The following is a 25,685-nucleotide window of genomic DNA, read 5'->3' as shown; positions in this document are numbered from 1 at the left end:
ACACACCACACTCCTCACAGACAGTCACCCGGAGGAAACCCACGCAGACACAGGGAGAACACACCACACTCCTCACAGACAATCACCCGGAGGAAACCCACACAGACACAGGGAGAACACATCACACTCCTCACAGACAGTCACCCGGAGGAAACCCACGCAGACACAGGGAGAACACACCACACTCCTCACAGACAGTCACCCGGAGGAAACCCACGCAGACACAGGGAGAACACACCACACTCCTCACAGACAGTCATCCGGAGGAAACCCACGCAGACACAGGGAGAACACACCACACTCCTCACAGACAGTCATCCGGAGGAAACCCACGCAGACACAGGGAGAACACACCACACTCCTCACAGACAGTCACCCGGAGGAAACCCGCGCAGACACAGAGAGAACACACCACACTCCTCACAGACAGTCACCCGGAGGAAACCCACGCAGACACAGGGAGAACACACCACACTCCTCACACAGTCACCCGGAGGAAACCCACGCAGACACAGGGAGAACACACCACACTCCTCACAGACAGTCACCCGGAGGAAACCCACGCAGACACAGAGAGAACACACCACACTCCTCACAGACAGTCACCCGGAGCGGAACTCAAACCCACAACTTCCAGGACCCTGGAGCTGTGACAGAGACACTACCTGCTGCTTCAACAGTGACACCCCCTTATCAGTTTCGAACTGAAGTTTCAGTAACATTAGTCTGACTAAACACCTCCCTCTGCTGGCACACACCAATTACTGCAGCTGCACTGTCATTCTGTAGGTGATCAGTGCCCCGTACCAGTAGTCCACAGTACAGCCTGACCCCTTATACACACACACACACACACACTACAAGCTGTTTCTGAACGGAGAATAAAACTAAAACCCCAGGTGTTTAATTAATTAGAGTGATTTATTAGTGAAGAGGAGTGTAACAGTCGTATAAAGAATTATTAATCAGATTTAATACGTGACGCGCTGACACAGACCACAGAGAAGATCTTTATACAAATACAACACATTTACAACATATATACACACAGCCTGCAGGACAACCCCACCCAGCTCTCAGAATTCACCCAGAATCCTCTGTGACACAGCGCTGGACAGTGTCCTGGTGGACAGAGGACACAGTGTGGACAGTGGAGACTCATTTCTCTCCAGTGTTGGTGAAGGGAACCAGGCGTCTCCATGCGTCCCCTGCTCTGACTCCCACTCTCTGAGGCTGAGATCTCAAGCAGAGGATGATGGAGAGAGACTGAGAAACGTGGGTGGAGCTGCCCTTTGAGCGCTTGGAGATTTTTCCCGTGAACTATAACACGCTGCAGCTCTGTGGAACACTGTGCTGGTTATAGGTGCGTTTACCACATTATAGCACATGGAAATATAGATTTATTTTTGTTTAAGGGCCGTTTACACACAGGACGACAACAACAAGTATCTGAAATTCACAGAGAAAGAGAAAGAAAGAGACAGAACCTTTAATCAGATGTTTCACTGATTCACTCCAAAAACTGACCAGAGATCATCTTCATTCTGATCAACAGCTCACCGTTCACTGAGGACTGCTGCAGGCATCAGATACTCAACCCACACTGACCCCTCACTCACCCACTCACTCTCAACTCACTCACTCACTCAATCACACTCATCCACTCACTCTCACTCACTCGCTCACTCTTACTCACTCATTCACTCTTACTCACTCATTCACTCATCTTCTGTGAGTTTTCTTCCTGATCAGAGTCACTGGGTGTGAGGAGACATCAGTCATCAGTTCCTCGAATGGCAGGAGAAACAGGAGCGAGGGGGGAGTGGTGAAGGAACAATGCTTCCTCTTCCCTCAACATCCACGGCTGAAGAGCCCTTGAGCAAATATTTCTTGGTCCATATTTTTCCACACACTCAACACACAGCGACACCACGTTCACTCCGTTCACAGCAGCCTCTCATTGAGAAACACTACACACAACCAGCCGTAACATTAAAACCTCCTCTCTAAGACTGAGTGGGGCCCCCTAGTGGCGCTGAGACAGCTCTGACCCGTCAGATCTCGGGAGGCGTTTGTGGATCAGACCTCAGCTGCCAGTGGTTTTAATCTTGTGGCTGATCGGTGCATGAGCCGGAGGTTTAGACGATCACTGTCCTGTTACTGCACAGTGCTGTGTTTGTTTTCAAGTCTTTCTGAGGACTCTAACCTTACACTCAGACTAACAGATGAACAACAACAACACAGTCGACAGGAACGTTAAGACAACATTAAAACAGCACACACACACACACACAGTAATTTAAACCACAGCCAGACTGTCTTCTGCAGCTGATTTGCTCCAAGGGGATTGACATTAGCATTAATTAGCATAACGAGTCAGATCTAATTAAAGGGCCCATATCCTGAAATAACAAACGTCCAAAAAAAAAAAAAAAGGTCCAAACATTTGTAGACGCTCCTTTAACTGAGAGAATTCTGCTCCTTCATTCGCTGAGAGTTGAATCCTCTGTCCACAGACAGGAGGCGCTCTGGAGCAGCTGCTAGAGTGGGGTTTAAAGGCTGAGGAACAGTGGAACTGTGTTCCCCAAAGAGATCATTCTACACCTTTAATGAAGCGTAAGAACTAATCATCACACATCACTAATCACGCATCAGACTCTGCAAACACACACCCGTGATCTACTCAGCCAATCACTACTGAGGTCATTTGCATATGTCAGCCTTTGATCTGCAGCAGGAAACACAGGTGTGAAAAGAGTGAAGTAAAAAATGAATTAAAACTGTTTAAAAAGAGGGGGAAATTAAATAAATGAACAGAAATATAAGATATGAGCCCTTTACGTAAATATTTATATTTCACACACATCATCATTTCTCATTATGAGATTGTTTACTTTTTAAAAACACTGCCCCTTGAAGAAAAGAAAAGATCAATTGAAGCTTCCACTGGAAAATAACCAGGAACTTCAGAAACGGTGTAATATCATTAACAATCCTGTAATGAGGAATATCAGAGGAATGGACCAGCGCCGAGCCTGGGACACACTCTGGATTCGGACCCAGCCGCTGGACATTTATTCTAGGGGTTGACCAGTGTTCAGCGCTGGTTTAAAACCCAATTATAAAATATAGTACAGTAATAATCATTAATGATATATTACATTCACAATTTATCTCCTGACAACAACTGCACATCCACCAGGGGGAGCCAGAGGGAGCTGTGTGTCTTTGCACTGGTGCCACTATGACCCTGAAAAGAACAAAGCAAACAAGCAGCTGGTAATTATTGTTAAATTAATTCTATTATTATAAAAATAACACCCTATATCTAACTATTGTTTTATTTTATCTATATTACAGAATGCCCCGGATGGCTCTTCCTGGAGGTACCACCAGGACCCACTGAAGGGACAATATTTCCCGGGAGGCCTGGGAACGCTGGGGATTCCCCTAGAGGAGCCTGAGGAAACTGCAGTGGTCAGAGACGCCTGGGAGTCTTCGCTCTGCAACAGTTGGATGGACTAAGCAGAAGGAAGATGAGATTAAAAGGGAAATGATCATTTCAAAAAGCTGGATCTAAACTCCAGATGTGGCCCAGGTTTGGTTTGTATCATCGCTGCTACATCTTTCAGAGGCTAAGACATCATTTACATCTTTAAAGCAACACTATGTAGTTTTTATAATAAAATTCCAGTTTCAAAATCACTGTGATGCTCCACTGAGCTGTAACAGGGAGAACACTTCCTCTGGATTTCAGGACAGTCCTGTAAATGTGAATCAACTCTGTAACTGTAGGAGGAGCCCAGGAGCAAAAAAAAAAAAACAATTCTTACCTAGTGTTGCTTTAAATCTAAAAATCCATTTGGGAAACATTATTAACATCAGCAGAACATTTCTAACATTACATTCACTTCATGAACTCAGCAGCTGAACTCCTCTCCAGTCACAGACACAACAGACAACAAAGCTTTAAAGGGTTAATTTGGCTAAAGGAAGTAGCATGTAACCACGGTAACAAACTCCAGCATGGCTAGTTCTTCACAGCTAGGGTAAATTAGCCCCCTGCTAACAGCTAACAGTCCTGTTCTTTATTTATAAAAACAAACAAACAAACAAACAAAAAACATCAAGTGGTAGACATACGTTACACAAACTCTGTAGTTGGTTATAAATCTATAAACAATGTTCAACAAACATTATACAGTTCATGAGAAACAGGTAGCTATCATGTTGTTATTATTAGCATTACTGGGAACCAGTTGTAAATAAACTGGATATCCCTGCCTTCACGTCCTGTGGGAAATACCGGAATTACGAGAACGTCCCCACAGTGTCACATTTATAGTGAGAAACTCAGATTTCGATAGACTCTGATTTTTCTCCGAGTTGAAGACGCCTTGATTATGAAACGTCACGGCACTAAAATCACCAAAAAGGGAGGAGTTACAGTGGGCGGGGTTAATAGGAGGGCACATGTCCGTTATTTTCAACTCCAGCCAATCACAGCCTGACACAAACAGACTGGCCTTTGTTTCCCGATGAAAAGCCACTGGAACACGTTTAATGTCGTATTTACCACATCGAAAAACACACAGGAACATCCGAAGAGGACCTGAAGACAGCCTTCATCAAGAAAGAAGATCTGTGACAAATCACTCTTGTTTTTAAACAACTACCGAGCATATATTAGTAGCACTGTTAGCTTAAGAAGTTGTTTAATTTTATTTCTAATATTTCTGTAACAAAAACAAGCAGCTAGCTTTATTATTATGAGCTTGCTTGCTTAGAAAGCAGAATGAATTTGTCCCAAAAACATGTCCATTCCCACTGATGCTAAAGCTAGCCCATAGCCAAGGCAGGCTGATTATGTATTAAAACTGTGTTACAAAGAATAATTTCTACAACTGCAGGTGAAAAATGTCTCAAAACAGCAGATTAGCTGTGTATTACTTTTAAAATGACTGCTGCTAACCTTTGAGCTGTGGTCTTAATGTGGTTGGGGAGTGTTAGCGGCTGTTCCTGGGGTTGTCTAAGATGGCTGTGTTCATCACAGAAGAAACAAAGTCGCCACCACACAGCTATGTTTTGTGTGTGTTGGTGTTGTATAATCATTCACAGAGACAAGACACAGGTGACACAAGTGACGAGAGGGTTTTCACAAGTGGACTTTTTTTTGGAAAATAGGGAAGAGGAGGGGGGTTTAAAAAACACGCAAAAGTCTTGACTTAGCAGTTTTGTGCACATCACGTGTTGGAGGGTTTGGCCGTGAGGTTTGTTGAGCTGGACTCATGGCTTTTGTTCGGAGATTAGCAGAGCACACAGTGGCGAGATAGGGCCGGCGTGCTGTGGCAGAAAGGGCCTCGGGCGCCAGATCCTTAAAAAAACTTCAGAAAACTGACCATAGCCCCCAAATCAAGATCAATCAAGATCGGAAACATCCCCACCGGGCCTAGATTAGCTTAGCTAAAGCTGCGGATGCTCAGAGCATGTAAAACAATGTCGGTATGCATCAGCTCATCAACTTAGTCCAACTCTGACCTTTCTGAAACGTTTGGGATTTTTTGGATTGTTTCAGCTCACGGTTTTCCGAGAGAAGTTGGACGTCCTCTACGGAATTCCTCTTTCATCCTGGTCTCCTCCAATGAACCCTCACCTTGTGCCGAGGAGCATCGTCTGCCAAAACGGTGAGTTTGAGGCCTGCGTTTGTCACTGTGTGCTGTGCTTGGACACTTAGCCTAACTTAGCCTAGCATAGCTATTCTTAGCTTGACTTAGATTAGCTCAGATTAGCCGTCCCACTGCTCTGTGAAAGTGATGGCGTTGTTGTCCACATGAAGCCACGGATGGGAAACAAGACAAGAGGTTGAACAGTGAACAGTGCTCACGGTTTTGGGAGGGTTGGGAGACTCTCTCTCTCTCTCTCTCTCTCTCCCTCTGTCTCACTAATTCTCTACGTCTCTCGCCCAGCGCTGGGTAACACCGCAGGTCAAAGGGTTGTTCCCCTTCACCTCTCGCAGTAGTGCAGGGTAAAACTGCCTGAACTTTTCTGCTCCCCAATGCTCCACTGCTCCAGGTCCAGTTTCTCATCTAGATCGTCGTCTTCGTCCTCCTCCTCGTAGTGGCTGGGCTCCTCTATGGAGCTCTCCATGCGGTAGCAGTACGGCTGACCCTCCGTGTACTCGTAGATAGTGGGAAGGCTGCTTTTAAGGCTGCACCGCCGCCTCAGGGCCACCAGGAGGGGCTGGAGAGACAGGAGAGTGAGAGAACAAATGAAGTCTGATTGGTCAAACTCACATGGTCAGATCTGGTATAAAAGCAGTTGGAAATCAGGTTTTTATTAAGGAATGTACTACAGAGTAACTGGCTTTGAGGCCAAAGGTGATCGGCTGAGGGTAAACAGTTAACAGAGGCTGGCTGATAGGAACTGGTTGATGGTGATTGGTTGATTGTCATTAGCTAAACAGAGTCTGGCTAACAACAAATGGCTGATGGGGATTGGGTGATAGTGATTGGCCAATTACCAGTGACTGGCTGATGGGGATTGGCTGATGGAGAATTGACTGACTGATGGGGATTTGCTAATAGGGAGTTGGCTGATAGTGACTGTCTCATAATGACTGGCTCATAGAGATTGGCTGATGGTGAACTGGCTGATGGGGATTGGCTAATGATAGTTATTGGCTGATTGTGATTGGCTGATAATAATAGTTTGATAGTTACTGGAAGCTAGTGTCTGGCTGATAGTAACTGGCTGATGCTGATTGGCTGATAATGATAGACTCATAGTGACTGGATGCTAGTGACTGGCTGATGCTGATTGGTTGATAGCAACTGCCTGTTACTAATTGTCTTATAGTAATTTGCTGCTAGTAACTGGCTGATAGTGATTGGCTGCTAGTAACTGGCTGATTTTGAGCAGGCTGATGCTGATTGGTTGAGCCCGTTACCTGAGGCATGGTGAATATGTCCACGTTGTTGCCGAGGTCGATCCAGGCAAGGCAACGGAAGGTCTTGGGGTTTTTCAGAGCCTCTGTCAGGTCCTTCATGATGGCGATGGTCAGGCGGTTTCCATTTAGCGCAAGAGTTGTGAGTTTGGGTAAAGTACACATGAGCGGCAGCAGAAGTCTCAAACCTTCGTCTCGGAGCTCGGTGAAGCTCAGATCCACAGAGATCACAGCTCCCCCGCTGGTCTGGAGGTAATACGCCACATGCCGTATATCCCGCATGGACAGGGGGATCCCAGAGAGATCAACAGAGTCAGTGCAGAGCTTCTTCTGGAGGGTGGTCTTTAGGCTGAAAGAGGGGAGATAGGGATGAGCGTTAGATGGTTTAGTGAGTCTGAGTTGACTCTTGAGTGCCTGGGATGTGAGTCTGAGCATGGACGGACATAACAGTGAATGTGAGCAGACCGTGCAGACTGGATGAACGCTCTGGTGAAACACTTTTACATTCTCTTCACGTTCTCCTTCATGTGTGGTCTACATTGTATCTAACCAGTTTTGCTCTGGAATAAAAAACATAAGAAATATGACGTGCGCACAGTGGAGAGTTGTAACTAAATGCACTACACTGTTGATCCTGTAGCTCTCTTTCAATCTGAACGTTATTTATAATAAATGATAAATGAGTCGTTGGCCTGAGCAGCTATTGCTAACGGATGGAGGTTATTTATGGCTCCATTGTGAACTCGTCCTCCGCGTGGAGAATTGGGTGCTATTGTCACTTTTTTGTGTGGATTTCCAAAATGAAAGAAAGTGTGTGTGTGACACAACCACCACAAAAACATCCAGGACACGCTCTTCACCAAACCAATTTTCTACCTGAACTCACACGACTCACAGAAAATCACTGGGGCTGAGCACAAAGGAGGAACCGAATAAAGAACCAAAAAAACAGCCACGGTTTCACACCGCGTCCCAAATAAGAATCTGATTCCAGATCAGCTGAGAACAGGGCCTCAGTTTTGTCCCCTACTTACGTCCTTCCATTTTCAGTCATCTTTTTTTATCCTGGATTTACTGGGAATCAGTGAGTGAACAACATCCATGTCGTGACTGTTTGAGGAAAACGTTACATCACCACTTTTTACTTTTTTATTTACTATTTTTAACATTTAAGAATATCAGTTACTTTTTATATTCCTTCATTTTGGTGAAGAACAAATCAAAATGAATAAAAATGGCTTAAAATAAAATGGTTACGTTTACATCAGCTGAAAGTTGAGAAGGTTTTGGAATAGAACAGAGTCTTTAATTGAACACTGCTGACTTTCACCTGTCAGTGCCCCGCGACGACTGAGGCAGGACACACATGTAGAGAAGTTTTAAAGGGGTTAAGCTCATTCAGTCAGGACAGGCAAGGGTTAAACACAGACTGTCAAACATACTGCATCAAAATGGGGCCAAATGGGTTCTCAATGGAGAGTCAGGCACCGATGTGCCCTCAATTTAGTCCGATTAAAAAACAATATCGGGGTACTTTAACGGTTCTGTGGAACGTAAAATTGGCAGCGCATGATGACGACAAGCAAGAACACACAAGAACCCACACTGAGAAACAGCCCTGGTTCAGAGAAGGGGTAACCCAGAGGTTTGATACTGAGCTGATCTCGGGGTCTCGGCTCCAACACCGTGGAACAAACAGAACTTTCCTGTAAGTCTGCTGCATCCTGATGGAAATGTATTCACACACATCTCAGCCGCAGTGTGTCTGAGTCTGGACGACGTTCTGGGAGAGATCTTCCTCGGGTTTTAGTCACGCTGCCGTGTGCCAGACAGCTCCGACTCTGCCGAGCGAGACAGCAGAACTCGTCCGGCCCGAGCTAAAGGGTGTTGTCAGAAACTGTCTGATTCCACTGTTCCCTTGCTCTGAGGTTTACATCCTGCCTCTGATTCAGAGACTCTCCCTGTGTCTGAAATGGCTCCCTATTCACTGCTCCCTGTGTTATTCACTACATACTGCACTATTATAGTGAGCTGAAGTCAGGAGAGAAGTGAATGATGTCAGACAATACCTCATGTGGGTTTTTTAACGAAACAACACAATGGATTATGGGTAATCTGGTGTCTGCTAGTGTACATGGGTTGTGCACTGAAAACTGTCCACTATGTGTTTGGACACTACTTCAAAATGGCGGAACCCCAAAATAGTGCACTATGTAGTGAATAGGGCACAGCAACTCTCTTAAAAAGTGTCCTTTGAGTGATGCCATAGAGGAACCATTTTTGGTTCCATAAAGAAATTTATGAAGAAGCTGCGAGTGTAAAGAACCATGACACTGACTTCTTTAAATGTTTAAAAGATACTTCACACACATCTCTTCTACAATAATGTTTTATTAATGGAATCAAATAGTTCTACTGTGGCATCGCTGTAAGGATCCTTTTTAGTGAATTTATTTTTAAGAATTCAGAGCTGACATTACACTTTAGACAAAGACTGTGAACCTCAAATTAGGAAAATCAGACTCTGTAGTACAATGACAGAGCTCCTCTGGTGTGTGGAACAGCGGAACTGTGTTCTCTGGAGTGATGGAGTTCCTCTGGTGTGTGGAACAGCGGAACTGTGTTCTCTGGAGTGATGGAGTTCCTCTGGTGTGTGGAACAGTGGAACTGTGTTCTCTGGAGTGATGGAGTTCCTCTGGTGTGTGGAACAGTGGAACTGTGTTCTCTGGAGTGATGGAGTTCCTCTGGTGTGTGGAACAGTGGAACTGTGTTCTCTGGAGTGATGGAGTTCCTCTGGTGTGTGGAACAGTGGAACTGTGTTCTCTGGAGTGATGGGGTTCCTCTGGTGTGTGGAACAGCGGAACTGTGTTCTCTAGAGTGATGGAGTTCCTCTGGTGTGTGGAACAGTGGAACTGTGTTCTCTGGAGTGATGGAGTTCCTCTGGTGTGTGGAACAGCGGAACTGTGTTCTCTGGAGTGATGGAGTTCCTCTGGTGTGTGGAACAGCGGAACTGTGTTCTCTGGAGTGATGGAGTTCCTCTGGTGTGTGGAACAGCGGAACTGTGTTCTCTGGAGTGATGGAGTTCCTCTGGTGTGTGGAACAGCGGAACTGTGTTCTCTGGAGTGATGGAGTTCCTCTGGTGTGTGGAACAGTGGAACTGTGTTCTCTGGAGTGATGGGGTTCCTCTGGTGTGTGGAACAGCGGAACTGTGTTCTCTGGAGTGATGGAGTTCCTCTGGTGTGTGGAACAGTGGAACTGTGTTCTCTGGAGTGATGGAGTTCCTCTGGTGTGTGGAACAGTGGAACTGTGTTCTCTGGAGTGATGGGGTTCCTCTGGTGTGTGGAACAGCGGAACTGTGTTCTCTGGAGTGATGGAGTTCCTCTGGTGTGTGGAACGGTGGAACTGTGTTCTCTGGAGTGATGGAGTTCCTCTGGTGTGTGGAACGGTGGAACTGTGTTCTCTGGAGTGATGGAGTTCCTCTGGTGTGTGGAACAGCGGGACTTGTGTTCTCTGGAGTGATGGAGTTCCTCTGGTGTGTGGAACAGTGGAACTGTGTTCTCTGGAGCGATGGGGTTCCTCTGGTGTGTGGAACGGTGGAACTGTGTTCTCTGGAGTGATGGGGTTCCTCTGGTGTGTGGAACGGTGGAACTGTGTTCTCTGGAGTGATGGGGTTCCTCTGGTGTGTGGAACGGTGGAACTGTGTTCTCTGGACTGATGGGGTTCCTCTGGTGTGTGGAACAGTGGAACTGTGTTCTCTGGAGTGATGGAGTTCCTCTGGTGTGTGGAACAGTGGAACTGTGTTCTCTGGAGTGATGAGGTTCCTCTGGTGTGTGGAACAGTGGAACTGTGTTCTCTGGAGTGATGGAGTTCCTCTGGTGTGTGGAACAGTGGAACTGTGTTCTCTGGAGTGATGAGGTTCCTCTGGTGTGTGGAACAGTGGAACTGTGTTCTCTGGAGTGATGGGGTTCCTCTGGTGTGTGGAACAGTGGAACTGTGTTCTCTGGAGCGATCGGGTTCCTCTGGTGTGTGGAACACAGTTCCACTCTTCCACACAGTGCTTCTCCTGCACCTGTTCTCTGTCGAGGATGTGTCTGTGGATCAGTATAAATCTTCACACACAATAATATAATAATAAAATATAACTCCATATCTCATGTTGACAGCAGTGAGAGCTGGAGAATATAATTTTGCTGTGTCACGGCGAGGGCTGAGCTGCTGCTGAAATTGTTCATTCCAGCAGCGACTTTCACCCCGCATCCCTCCATCCCCCCCTCCATCTCTCTCTCTCGTTTATTACATCAGTTCCATTATCAGGATCAATATCTCCCTCTCAGTTCGACAGAACACATTACACACTGCTGTCCGTAATGGGTCAGTCTAAAGGTGACATCAGACACTGAAACCCCTTGGTAACTCAGCACCGCCACAGATCACTCTCCACTGCTCTCCAGGCTCCGCCCACAAATATCCTCACATAGCAACTAAGTTTGGACTCGGAGGAGATTCTGTTCATCAGCTCAACACACTCAGAGGAGAACACTAACCTCTGTTCATCAAAACAGACACAACGAGCGCGGAGAAATAAGAGCACTGAGTAAAAACGGAGAAGAAAGAGAACAGAGTGAAAACGGCTAAAAACCAGAGCTTCTGCTCCTCGCTCCTCACTGCTGTGCGCTCGGGGTCGGGGTGAACAGCGAGCGGCTCATTATCATTTAAAGGAACAGGTGCTGAAAGCGGGCGTTCTGAACAGGGGCTGTTTACACAGGGGGAGAACACTGCTGTGGGGCTCGTGGGGTTTCATTAAGAAACAGAACTATGTTCCACTGTGGAGAAGAAATGAAATGTGCATTTAAAAAAAGAGGGGGATGAGTCCTGCTGCACGCTGAGGGTCTCCTTCATGTTCCTCAGCGATGGCCGTGATGAAGGTCTGAGTGGTACTTATTTGTGATCAGGTGTCCCCATGAATTACGCTTACTCTCCACTCGTCTCACGTTTCCTGGCAACCAGCGCTTGGCGTGTCATCCATTTTCCTCCTGTCACATTCTCTCCATCACCGAGAGTTGGAGCGAAACACTTCGAGAAACACCAGACTCCACACACACACACACACACACACACTTCACAGCTGTGAACTCATGAGGATCAGAACGAGCAGTGTGCCACTTCAGGACGAGATTTGTGTTTTGGAGAGACTCTGTTGCTTTGTTCGTCCTGAAATGAGGGACAAACCCAGCCGTCCCTCAGTGTCCATGGGGAATGGTTCCTGGACAACCTTCTCAACCCGTGGTTGGCTGAATCTGCAGATTTCACACACTCCATTGGTGGAGGCGGACCATCATAAGGAAACCCACACAGACACAGAGAGAACACTAGTTGAATAATGTTGTTGTTGTTGTTGTTGTTCTGAGGTCAGTGGAGGATTGACCTCAACATGGGTTTGTATTTATGAAATTCATGAATGATGCAGAATCCCTTCATTAATCATCATTCTAGTCCTCAGAGACACTCTCTCTCTGTCTCTCTCTCTCTCTCTCTCTCTCTGTCTGTCTCTCTCTCTCTCTCTCTCTCTCTGTCTGTCTGTCTCTCTCTCTCTCTCTCTCTCTCTCCACTGACAGATTTGAACCTGCTGAGGAGAATGGACGGTTAATGAGAACTAACTCTTAATCTGCATGTAAATTACAGACTGTTAACAGTGAACGAGATGATGCCTCAGTTCAGTGCTCAGGGGTATCAACATCAACATCAACAACAACAATGATAATAACCACAAAATAATGATAATAATAACAAAAATAATAATAACTCACTTTATTTATTAAGCACTTTTCAAAAACCCAAAGCGCAGACAATATTAGGACACACAACATCAAAGAACAAACAGAGACAGAGCAAAACAATCAACCAGTCAGTAAATAAATAAATGAGCAGCACAGAGCCACACAGTTAAAATGGGCCCCAACACTCTGAGAGTCATTGGAAATGGAGATAAGAAATGGAGGAGAGGGAGAAGAGACAGATGTGAAATGTAGGAAAGGAGAGAGAGAAGAGACATGAGACAGATGAGAAAAGGAGGAGAAGAGAGAAGAGACAGATAAGAGGAGAGAGTAGAGACAGATGACAGGTGAGAAAAGACAGATGAGAAAAGGAGGAGAAAGAGAAGAGACATGAGAAAGGGAGAAGAGACAGATAAGAGAGAGAAGAGACAGATGAGAGGAGAGGGAAGAGACAGATGAGAAAGGGAGAGAGAGAAGAGACAGATGAGAAAGCAAAGAGAAACCAAAAGGCAGATGAGAAAGGGAGGAGATAAAAGGAGACATTGTGTGGAGACGTTGCCATGGTGACGGTGATGGTTTTCTACCTGAGTGGATGCTTTCACACCTGTGATGTGTGTGAGACTCAAACTCTCACCGTGAAACCAGCCCTTCAACAAACTCCTGATCTCACCCGTGCTCACCTGGCTGAATCAATCAGACTCTCACAGACCTAATGTAGAGCCCTCCCACAGGAGTCTGTTACTGCAGTGAGGAGAGGAACACACTCCTGATTAATGACCTTCAGTTCAGAGGGAAAGATGAGCGGGTCTCTCTCTCTCTCTCTCACACACACACGTTTAAAGATTTAGTGACAGCTGACCTCAGATCACACACACACCACTGAGTGACACCCACAGATGTGAAAGATTGAATTATACATACTCTCTCTCTCTATCTTTACCTCTCTTTCTCTCCCCTCTCCTTCCTTTCATTCTCCTACCTCCATCCTCTCATTAGCTTCTCTCTCTTTACCTGTCTCTCTCTCTCTCTCTTTACCTGTCTCTCTCTCTCTCTCTCACCCTCATTGTCATTTTATATCCCCATTTTTATCTCTCTGACTCTATGTATATCTCTCTAATCTAACCTCGTTTACCCCTCTCTCTCTCTGTATTATCCATTAATTTACTGTAATTTTACAGTGACACACACACACCCTCAGAGGCTCTAATACTGTGGTATTGATCGGTGCTGTCTCTTTAACAGTGCTCCGGAGGCAGATACAAGGTTTTAGTCTGAAATAATGCACTCAGCAGGTTCTGATTTTAAAGCCCAGCGCTGCTCCAGGACTCCGCCTCCATGTTATTATGGGATGTTTCACTTTTTCCACTAGAAATCTGCAAATCTACCGTCTACTTTTTGTGAGGGGCTTTTAGAGGAGGACGTTTGGTTCCATTCACCTCCACTGTCCCCTGTCCCCCACTGTCCACTCTCCTCACTTTCTATTAGGGGCTTTTAGAGGAGGACGTCTGGTTCCATGGACTGTGTTTATGTCTCCACCACAGGAAAATGGAGCACACTTTGAGTATGCACGAGGAGGATATTCCTCTGTGTGTGTGTGTGTGTGTGAGAGAGAGAGAGAGAGAGAGATTAATAGTACTGCAGTGTCTGGTTTAATGTGCTCTAATCCCTCACATTTATCTACAGCTGAGCTGTCAGAAATTACAGTGCTGTATTACACTAGAGATACTGGTTACACTTAAAGGAGCCATACTCCTCTCTTCTCCACAGTGGAACATAGTTCTGTTTCTTAATGAAACCCCACGAGCTCCACAGCCCTGTTCCTTTAAATGATAATGAGCCGCTCGCTGTTCACCCGACCCCGAGCGCACAGCAGTGAGGAGCGAGGAGCAGAAGCTCTGGTTTTTAGCCGTTTTCACTCTGTTCTCTTTCTTCTCCGTTTTTACTCAGTGCTCTTATTTCTCCGCGCTCGTTGTGTCTGTTTTGCTGAGTTTAACCTCGTCTTTGTGCTCTCACATAAACACGGGTCCAGCGCTGTGATTGGACAGACTCAGACGAGGGGGCGGGGCCATTCTAAAGTCTCGGCACTTGACGACGAAAGCAGAGCAGAATCAGAACGACTCGTTTTATCCTGTGTTTCTGACTCAGGAAGCGCACAGAGAACTGACTGGGGTCTTGTTTCACAGTGTAAGGGTTGGTGGACTCCAGATAAACACATTATTGTGAACATGCACTGAACAACTATTTTTGATAAGTCCCCTTTAAGCCAAAGACTGTAGGGGGTTCTACGTAAGTTGTGGGTAATAAACATGTTCTAGAGCAGAAGTGTGTCTCTCACCAGGCCTGAGCTTTTCTCCGGCTCATGCTCTGTCTCAGCCACTTCGAGTGCGGCGTCAGGTGGTAGATCAGCTGCCTGCAGATTTTATCTGATGACTTCAGCATATCCACATCCTACCAAACAAAACAAATAAACAAACACTCTTCTTTTACAAATTATTATTAAAACCCTTTGTATTAACCACAAACCCCTGGCCTTTCATTATCCATTCCCCGTTAGTGTTAATGAGGTGATAAATGGATCAGAGTGTGGAACCGGAGCTGTGAGTGTGCTATGGTGTCGTCTATCTCTGTAGCATAGAAACTGCACACTATGTTGTTGGCATTGCACTGCTGTCAGAACGACGCTTTTAGATCAAGAAGATGCCTCCTATCAGCCACGAAAAGCCCAAAATAGACACAAACAACATCCACAGTTCAACACAGAAGCTGCTAGCCTTGATCAGAAATATCATCAGAGAGATCAGGTGCTGATGTTCTGGATCACACACACCACTCCAGCTCCTCCCAGGGTTTTAGACGGGAGTTCTATCACTCCAGAGAACACAGTTCCACTGTTCCACTGCCCGGTGCTCGATGGCTTTGTACCGCTCGAGCCAACACTTGAAATCGCACACATGTGCAGCTGCAGATGTTTATTAATACAGTGGAACCTCTACCTACGAACTTGATCCGTTCCAAGACCCGGTTCGTAAGTGGTAAAGTTCATTTCTCGAGTCAATTTTCCCCATTTAAAATAATGGAAAAGCAATTAATGTGTTCCAGCCCCCGCCCCGAAAGTCACCCTTTTTACACTGATATGTTTACAACACTCTCCAATTAGTAAAAAAATACATGTAGCGTTACTAAAAGTAAAAGATAAATACAGTGGAAACAGTAATAAAAAAGAAATAATAAAGTTGTAAGTGGTTACACATCGCTACCTTGAAGACGTGACGACTGGCTGGAGGAGTAACACAGGCACTGGCTGTATGACGGGAGGTGGGGGGGGGTGTAATTACGGAGAGTAGGCGGTGAATGTGGGGAGACGAAGCGTAGATACGGCTTAACTTAGCACCAATTTCGATGTCTGCTATTTACACTAATGCTAAATTGCTAAAGCTACAATGTGCTAATCTTAAAAGCTCACTCAAGTCTGGGGGCGCTGGGAGACTCGCCTATTGGGGTCAGGGGCCATTTCCAGCCGCCGGCTCCGCGGAGTCTCGGGTTCGTTTCTAGAGTCGTGGTTCGTTGGTGGAGGCAAAAAATATTCAAATGCCCAGTTCGTATCTTGGAAAGTTCGTTAGTAGAGGTTCCACTGTATTGTGTTTATAATGGATGCAGCTTAAAGCAACCCAGATAGCAGACATGTCCGGACCTAACGTGCCACTTTTGGTGCTTACGGCTCAGTTACGGCACTGGCAAGTGTTGAATGGGCCAGACACCAAGCCTTGACTTGGGTTAAAGCACATTTGCGAAGGCTAGAAATGGTCCAGAACCCACCTGACATCTGGCCCTTATGTAGTGGAGCTGTGGCTGAGTCAACACCGTCATTCAAGACCAAATGTGGGCCGTAAGAGAACTGCACACCATCCACATTTGGGTCCAACATTCACTGCTATCTGAGAAGGCTTTGGACACTGTGTAATGAAGGACACCTCAGACCGTGAACACGACGTGGCTTTGCACTGGAAGATCGTTCTACTTTATATTTATCCAGTTTAACACCTGTAAACATGCCACAGACACCGAGCGGAGCAGGGTTTCACAGAAAGCTGTTTCCTGTTCAGACAAACGTGGCCTTAAAAGGGCTTTTATTTAACCGAGTTCTTTTTTGGAGAATGGAGATCACAGGAAACCCAACAGAAACACCCTCAGAGAGCTATGAGAACCTTTGAGAAATGCTGTGGAGGGTCAGTAGATTGAGAGAGTGTCATAGGAATGTGTCTGAACTCCTGCAGTTCCACGTGAGCCTGAGGTCTCATTGCCCAATGCCAACAGTCCAACAGTGGGGTTGTGCAGAATTGTCATCTGCCTGAATGCCATCAGATTCTCACAGCAATGTTCCACTATCTAATAAAGCCTTCCCAGAAGAGTAGAGACTGTTAATGCAGAAAAAGAAGGAACACACACACTCCTGGTAAGCACCCTTCATTTGAGAAGAGACACTGAATCAATGCGTGTGAACAACAATTGACTCTTCATTCATTCGTTCATATTCCAAGCAAATTTGGACCATTTCTCTTGGTTGATTCACAATGGACATATCCCACATTACAAAGGGCAGCTGTTATGTCCTAATGAGAGAAATTAATATTAAAAATAAGGCTTGGGGGACCCACACTGCTTCAAAAATACGTCCCACAAAAACTCAACATGGAAATGTCCCCTGCGTTATAAACACACGCGGCCCATTCCGACTCAGTCTAATCTCAGCTGGGAGTTATCAGATCTGCTCTCACGCTGAGTTTGGACAGAAGAGACATGAGAAACGCTCTGTGATCCGTATCCACAGCGGCGTGGTCTTTAAGAAGATTAAAATAACCTGATTACAGACTCCGAACGGGTAGAAAGTTTCAAAGAACTGATCTGAACGACACAAGAAGCTAGGAGATGTTCTCTAGAGTCTCACTGAAAGTTTCTTTCAGCTGCACAGTACAGTCATTACTTTAAAACCAAGACCTTTAGTCCCATGAGACATGCTGTCCCCTGCAGTCTCACCCACTGTGTCTTTAAAGGTTTTACAAATCTGACTTTTCAATAATTTATCATAAATATATCAAACACTAGTAAATAAAAATAACTAGTCACTTTAGCAACAACAAAGTCTCCTGGATTCTCTACACCCTACCCTCCTCCGTAAGTTACATAGTGCAGTTTCTGTAGTACAAAGCAACAACAGAGGCTCTTTTCTCCCAGTTACACCAGCTGGTGCTGAAGGGTGGTAACACTTCCACGCTGAGCTCCGGGTCCACGCGGTGAAGCCTGTAAAGGGTTGTCACTTTTGCCGACAGCGGGTCTCACCTTTTTTGGGCACTGCATGTCTCTGGCGAGGCTGAGGAGCAGCTCGTGAGAAATGGGATCCACCAGGTTCAGGAATGCAGCGTTCTTGTACAGAATATCATTCAGAGATGAACCCTCTAACCCCAGATCCTACAAACACAAACATAAACAAACACACAACAAACTCAATCAGCTTCCATCTTCTCTTTTAACGACAGACTGAATATTCAGAGTTATTATATTTCAGACCCAGACGCTGTGATGGATGAGAAGGAATGGAGTGATGAGACTGCAGAGTTACAGAGACGGAGCGATGTAGCTACAGATAATAAGTGTTGAGATCCTAGTTCTGTGAGGGAGCGATATCGAGAGGGAGTGACGGAGACTGTGAGAATATCTCCGCAGTGATATTAATATTCAGATGCAGTTGTGTGTGTAATGTTTATGATGTACAAGTGGAGAGAGGAAGGGATGAAGTGAGGAAGAAGTGGAGTCTTTGTACTCGTTCCTGCCGAGGGTGAGCTTTAATGTGTTTAGCTTGAGGCAACTGATGAGACGCCTACACAGTCCCAAACTCTCTCTGGTGCCCTACTCTTTTTCTTCTTTCACTCCCTCCATTTTGTTCCCCCATCGCTTGCTTTGCAATCTGTCTTTCTTCTTGCATTCTTTTTCTTTGTACTTCTCTGTATAAATGCCTCCTCCTTTCTTCTTGTACGTGTCACTTGCTGCATTGTCTTTCTATATTATTTTCCTCCTCAATTATTTCTGCGGCAGTCTCCTCCATTTTTTAAAAAATAATTATTTCCCTCAGTCCCTTCCTTAGCTCTCCCTCTTGGTCCATCTCTTCTAGAGCCTTGTGAGAGACTAATCTGAATTTCAGTCAGAGATATTTAAGACCATGCTTTAAAAAGAGCTAAGCTCACTGGACGGCTGGTTCCACTGGTCGCACACTGACCCCTTTAACTCATCCGTAATAAAGATCCGCTGCTGGAAAATATCTTAGTCACGATGTCCCTGTGACCTCCATCTGCCGTTAATGAAAACATCGCCACTGTTCAGGCACCGAGGACGAGATCGGACACAAAGCTCCACCTGACTCAACACACACTACACGACAAAAAAGGTTTTAGACTCCAGTTCATTCAACAATTCTTCTGAACTGAAAGGCATTAATCAGGTGTGTGTTCATCTTCACGTTCACACTAGCTGCAGGAACATTACTTTACAGACAGTGAGGTCAGGTGTTGAGTGATTGCTTCAGGATCAAAACCACCACTCCAGCTGCTTTTATGGGTACGGGACGGAGTCCATCACTTCAGGCCGCTCTGGTAGACTCTTAGCATTGAGCATGGCCACTCACTTTAGGCTTCCAAGTGTTCCTTTTCTGTTCCTGTAGTTCTGGTGAGATCATTAACCAGGATGCCGTTGTATATAGGAATATGTTCTTAATGACTTGCCTGGTTAGAGGTTAAAATAAATAATGAATTAAAGAATAAACAGTGCCCACACTGGGGGCGAACTCAGACTACAAGCTTTTAGTCTCTCCATATAACATCAGGAAAATGTTTTCGTCTGTGTATGAAGCTAGTGTCTGTGGTGTCCGAACTCTTAATAATGACTCCATAATTTGACAAACGTGGCTCTCACTTTCTACAGTGAGGAGAAATAACGCAACAAAATCTCATCAAAAACGTAGACACACAGAAAGTTAGTGTAAACACAGCCTGTTAGTTATTGGGTTTATTTACATAGAAATTAACTTCCCAGTCATCAACTTCTCAGCTTAGATTTCCTCATGGTTCACACAATGCTTTTGCAGCATGATGTAGCCGAGTGAGTACTGAAGTACCCATATTAAGCCTGCTTTAAGCAAAGGAAGCATTATCTAGAACCCAAAATGACCTTCCCTTCAGTACAGAGGCTCCAGTAGTGCTGTCAGCACCGGACCATCAGCCTCGCTCCACTTACGTTAACTCGCTGACAGCAATCTCAAACACTCCCATTTACATCTCTCCTAATGTCCGTCAGCCTTAATAAAGGTCTGGAGTTCACAGGATTGACCCTGGAACATGGCAACACTCACTGTATACACACAAACACATTGCACACACACTCGCTGTATACACACACACAAAAGCATACACATACTTTATGCAGACAAACATACACACACTATATACACAAACACAGACACTATATTTCCACAAACACATATACCCTCACTATATACCCACACATATACACACACACACTCACTATATAGACAAACAATAACTATATACACACAAAGTATATACAGATACACACACTATATACTAACACAATCACATACATTAACTATACACACAAAAACTACATACATACTACACACTATATACACACAAACGCATACTACACACACTATATACACAAAAACATACACTGACTATATACCCACACATATACACACTCACTATAAACACAAACACACTGTATATACACAGATACACACACTATATACACACAAACACATACATTAACTATACACACAAAAACTATATACATGCATTCACAACATACACACAAACGCATACACACTCACTATACACACGTTATACATTCACCACACACACTGCGGCGGGTCTCCTGTGACACAGCTACGGTTTGATTACCCACAGTGCTCTCTGCCACGAGCTGTCAAACCCTCAAAGTAATTAACTGCAGCTCTGTCTGCAGAGAGAGGGAGGAGGAGGAGGAAAAGAAGAGGACTGACCAGCCGAGAGCAGAAAGAATGAGACAGCAATAAAGAGAGAATGAGAATGTGAGAGCCAGAGAGGGAAGGAGGGAGGGAGCAGAGGAAAATGGAAAATCCCAGAAACCCAAAGAGTGACTGAGTGTGTGAGAGAGACAGGGGGAGGGGGGGGCACGAATGTACGCATCAGAAAAATCAATACAGGGAAGAAAGACTGAACAAGAAAAACGAGTGAAGAAGAAGAAACTGCTAGTAAAGCAGACGGATCATTTTAAGGAGCATAGACAGAGAGCAACAAAGGGAAAGAAAGATAAGGAGAGGAGAGAAAAACTGAAGAAAATAATAATGATATAGAGAACATGGAGAGATGGAAGGAGGTGGAGAAGCAGAGGGCAAGTTGATGAGAGAGAAAACCAAAAGTATGGAGGGATGAGGGAGAGATGAAAGCCAGACAGAGAGACAGAAAACGAAAAACAGCAAAAACAATGCAGAGAAGAGAGGGATGTACTCCAGTCTTAGTGGGAAATCAATGATCCAAAAAATACATAAATAAAATAAATCCACTTAATTAAATTCAATAAAATACAATTCAGTGGATTGTATTTATTTGAAAACCTTGTAAAAATGATATAAATTTAAAACTTGACAGCCACCATGTTGAAGACCCACTCTGTGGAGCGTAAACTGGGACTAATTCCAGGACCATGTGAACCCCACTTTGCAGAAGACGATGGCATGTAATTATGATCATTTTAATAATTTAAGTGTCAACAGTAAAATTATGTTGCTTCCTTCAAAGTAGCTGATTTCCCCAGAGGTGTCCACACACATTTAGACCGTTTCAGTAGCGTCCACTCCCATCATGCCATGAAAGGCTGAGAGAGTCGTAAGTTTACTGCGCAGACGATGAAGACGCGGTGTCAGACTGAAGCTGGGGTTTAGCTTTTCCTTCAGGAAATGAGTCACTGAGACACAGTGGGAGGAGAGGAGTCTCTGCCTGAGCTTAAATCACCACACTGCCACCACAACTGTGACATCAATGTTACATCCATTAGCTCTACACTCGCTGGGGCATGTGTGTGTGTGTGTTTCTGAGCTACTGCTAATGCAACACTGACTTCCCTCGTCTATATCCCAGAAAAGACGTACTCTCAGGACAGTAAGGATGCATGTACACTACAGTGAACACTAATGTTACATTCTATGGAACAGTCACACACGAGCCTAAGGTCATTAAGATGTGTGTGGCTACAAGGTTATGAAGAGCCCCAGCACTGGGCTGTGGAGTACTTTGTGGAAGTGCTGGAGTTGTGTGTGATCCAGGACTAATCCTCCACCATTAGCACCTCCCAAATGTCCAAAATGGATGCTTGAAACTCACACAGGTTGTGCAAACAGATGCATCCACTCTGGCTTCATGCCCTCGTCCTCTCCCTGCTGTACTGTCCTGCTCTAAGACATTCCAACTGCACGGGACGCTAAAACCTTCTCCTGAACAAGCTGACACACTGCAGCATCTCAGAGAGAAATACTGAAAAGTGAATACAATCCACTGCCCTGACTGTGCCACTCCTGCTGGGGCAGTCTAGGATACGCCTGGACATTAGCATTAGCACAGACAAAAACAACAACAGACAATGCTGAGGGTGAAAATTGATCCCTCATGCTAAAATATTTGTAAAGTGCACTTTGACATGCAACAATCCCATGGTAGGTCGGAATAAGGACATGAATAATTAAGGTGCTGTCTGAGACTACAGCCTGTGATGGAATAACAGAAATAAAGGCATGAAATTAAATGAAATGAATTCAAATAATAGACTAAGCTGCTAACATTGAGACATATGGTACTTGCCTGTGAGTAGTGCAACAGCTTGGGAATAAAAACAACACAGGCTAGCAGAAGTATGCCAAAGAAATTAGGACAGGACACATGCTTGTCGCCTGTGAAGGGTCCAGCGTTTTGTAAACATAATGGAACAACAAAGACAAAAAAGCAAAATACACAGACAAGACACCGCATTTTACAGATGTTCAGTAAATAAAACAAGTGGGTTACAACAAGAAAAGAATGAAGAATAATGACAACAGGACACATGATAATTACCTAGTCCCATCAAATAATGTGCAGAAGTTTGAACATTCTCTACAATACGAAACAGGATGAAATAAGAGAATAAAGGAAATATTAAAAGAAATTTTAAAACCCTAGACTCCTCCCTTTTCAATGTACACTGGAGAGGAGCTTTAATTCCCATCCACATGGACATTACCTGTGAATTCCATAGCATTTTAGAAATGCAATACAACACATAATAGGACGGATCAACAATAAAGATGTGATAAAATAAATAAGTGCTTGGTGGGCTGATAAGAACAGAGGCATGCCACATAAAGACAAGCCTCATTTTGGTTGTGTGGTTGTGTGTATGTTAGCAGCCTGGTCCCCTGGTAAAAGGGGACGGGGGGTGGAGTATTCATAGAAATGCAATGTAATATGCAACAGCATGGAATAACAACAAAGGCATAAAATAAAATACTAATAACATCAGGGCACATGCTAGCTGTGTGTGTGTGTGTGTGTGTGCGTGTGTATGACAGCAGCTTGGTCCACTTCTCATGGGACAAAAACAACTGACAAAAAATAAATAAATAAAAGCATGGGGGGAAAACAGTTCTGCAAAATGGAACTGTGCAGAATATAAATGGAGGGTCGGCAGGAATAACATCAGAGACGTAAGAACTAGTAACGGCTGGTGCAGCCTTTCGCTCTGTTACATGCCACTAACACGCAACGAACACAACACGTGCTGGAACAACAACAAAATTGCAGTAAGCAGTATGACACATGCTAGCTGCTCTGAACCCTTCTAAGTGTTTTTGAGAATACAATACCAACCTGTGACAAGTACAACACAGGCTGGAGTAACACATTAGTACTGACAAAATACACTGCCTTTACATGTCACTAGCGCACTGCATGGATCGGGCAGAGTACAGAGGCATGAAGCCAAATAACAAAACATGCTAACTGGTGCAGCTATATTTTTTTTTTTTGCAGGGGGGGGGGTGCACAGCAGTATTTGAAGAAAGCACTAATAAATGCAGTATACCACTTGATGACTGTTATTTTAATGACAGTGCACCGTGTTTGAAGATGCACTACATTAAGAAACAGGTCTGAATTACAACTAAACATCAAACTAAACAAGGACACATGCTACGGGTTGGTACCCTTGAAAAGAGTATAGTATTTTGAGAATAGTAAAGGTATAGTAGCACTATTCATTACAGGTGTGTATCACCTTTATACAGGACACGTCATTTTGCAAATACAATTCAACATGTTTAATACAATATAAATATGTCAAAGATGACATGAAGCAAAACGTAAAAGAGGATTGGTGCAGCTATACAATATAAAACAGGCTAGAATCACACGAAGCAAAACAATCAATGACACGGTAGTTGCTTCCTCCCTTTGTAAAGGGTGCAATATTTTTTTGAATACAGTAAATTATATTCTGAATACAACTTTAATGAATAATCACCACATACTCTTAAATCCAGACCCTTTTCTTTACCTTCCTAAGTCTCCGGAGCACGTCCGCAGCTTCCTGGATGTTGTTGTTCCTCAGAAGCTGCTGGATGTCCCGGATCCAGGCGACTCTCCGCGCATATGGGCTCGGGTCCGTGCGCCGGAGCATGGCAGTAAGTCTGTCCGCCCTGAGGAGCGCGAAGTCGGCACTGCTTCGGCGAGAAACCCGCTCCCTCTCCGCGGCGCTCCGGCGGCGCTTCGCAGAGAAAACGCCGCCGTCCACACTGCTTTGGCGGCTCAGACGGGAACCCATGGTCTCATAGCGTCTCCACACTCACATAAAATGCGTTTTTTTTTAGTTATTATTATACTCACCTCAAAATATCGGTTTAAAAGCAATGACAAACGCACCGTCTCTAGAGGCTCCCACTCCCCGCTCAGCACTTCACTCTCCCGCTCTTTCCCAATTTTTATTTTATTACTCGCATCAAAACACAACAAAATCACACACAAAATGTTCCAATACTTGTAGAATTTAAATTCCTGAGGTAAACCACCATCAGAAACGAATTATTTCGTAGGAATCGTCGAGTTATTTAACGTGGAATCAGAGTCCTGTGAATTGTATTCAGCAGCTAACGGTTCTCCTCACAACCAGTGCTATTTATAGTCCTCTCAAAACCCACCTGTTTTCTGGCAGACCACGCCCATCTGCGAACATCACTTATTAATTCTGATAATTAAATAAAAATTCACTATAATTTGCTTTTATTTTACAGTGTTTATCACCAAGTCGATACATGGATATGGTTTGGCTGAGGTTAAGATGGGCTTGGCCCTGGGGGTTGTTGTTGATGTTGTGGGACGCAGGTGGGCTGCCTGCATCTGAAAAATATGGGCAGCCCAGCAACTCTCTATATTTGGGGTCCATATGGGCCTGGGGTGTGTTTTGTTTTCTGGTGGGCTTCCCATATCAGCCCCATGGTTATCCCATCCTGATCTCATCACTGAATGTGTACGTCAAAGCCGAAGCTGAATTTAGGGGGAAAAAAGGAACAATATGGTTTCTGCAAGTATTGAAATATAATGAAACATTGTTATAAAAAGACTCGACCCCAGTCAGTGTTATAATGAGCTCTGGAATATTCAAATGATTTTTCATTAAATGAGGCGCATTAAATGAAATATATTTGTGTGTTTGTTTGTTTTTAATCTAGTTACAGTCTGCTTCTTCTGCAGTAGCCCATGTTAATTAACTGTGATAACCAAATTAATCTATTTTAATAAGGATTAGTGTATTTCTCAAAGGAAACATGTAAACACAGCTAGTCTCTGAGACAGTGTAATATATTTAAAAAAAGTGAATGTAATTTCCCCCTAAAT

At 44.6% G+C, this 25,685-nt stretch overlaps 1 protein-coding gene across 5 annotated transcripts; it reads right to left on the bottom strand.

Moving 5' to 3' along the window:
- Positions 1-923: 923 nt before the first annotated feature.
- lrrc75ba (leucine rich repeat containing 75Ba) lies at positions 924-24,924 on the bottom strand. 5 transcript variants are annotated; one of them, XR_010795339.1, is made up of 6 exons: positions 24,349-24,924; positions 18,055-18,183; positions 15,053-15,165; positions 6,947-7,292; positions 3,359-6,240; positions 924-3,250 (listed from the first exon to the last, which is right to left on the bottom strand). XR_010795339.1 is itself a non-coding variant. In XM_066644175.1 (5 exons), exons 1-5 carry the CDS (start codon positions 24,613-24,615, stop codon positions 6,004-6,006), a joined length of 1,092 nt encoding a protein of 363 aa, XP_066500272.1. In that variant the 5' UTR covers positions 24,616-24,924; the 3' UTR covers positions 924-6,003. The 5 variants fall into 5 exon arrangements, 2 of the variants coding, with proteins under 2 accessions (XP_066500272.1, XP_066500273.1); XR_010795340.1 differs by having other exon boundaries at positions 4,973-6,240; XR_010795341.1 differs by lacking the exon at positions 924-3,250 and having other exon boundaries at positions 3,502-3,521; positions 4,973-6,240.
- Between the last annotated feature and the right edge of the window lie 761 nt (positions 24,925-25,685).

Source organism: Hoplias malabaricus, chromosome 14 (genome assembly GCF_029633855.1).
Source record: "Hoplias malabaricus isolate fHopMal1 chromosome 14, fHopMal1.hap1, whole genome shotgun sequence".
Taxonomy (NCBI): Eukaryota; Metazoa; Chordata; class Actinopteri; order Characiformes; family Erythrinidae; genus Hoplias; species Hoplias malabaricus.
The sequence above is the reverse complement of the archived record's forward strand: the minus strand, read 5'-3'. Positions and strand labels throughout refer to the sequence as shown.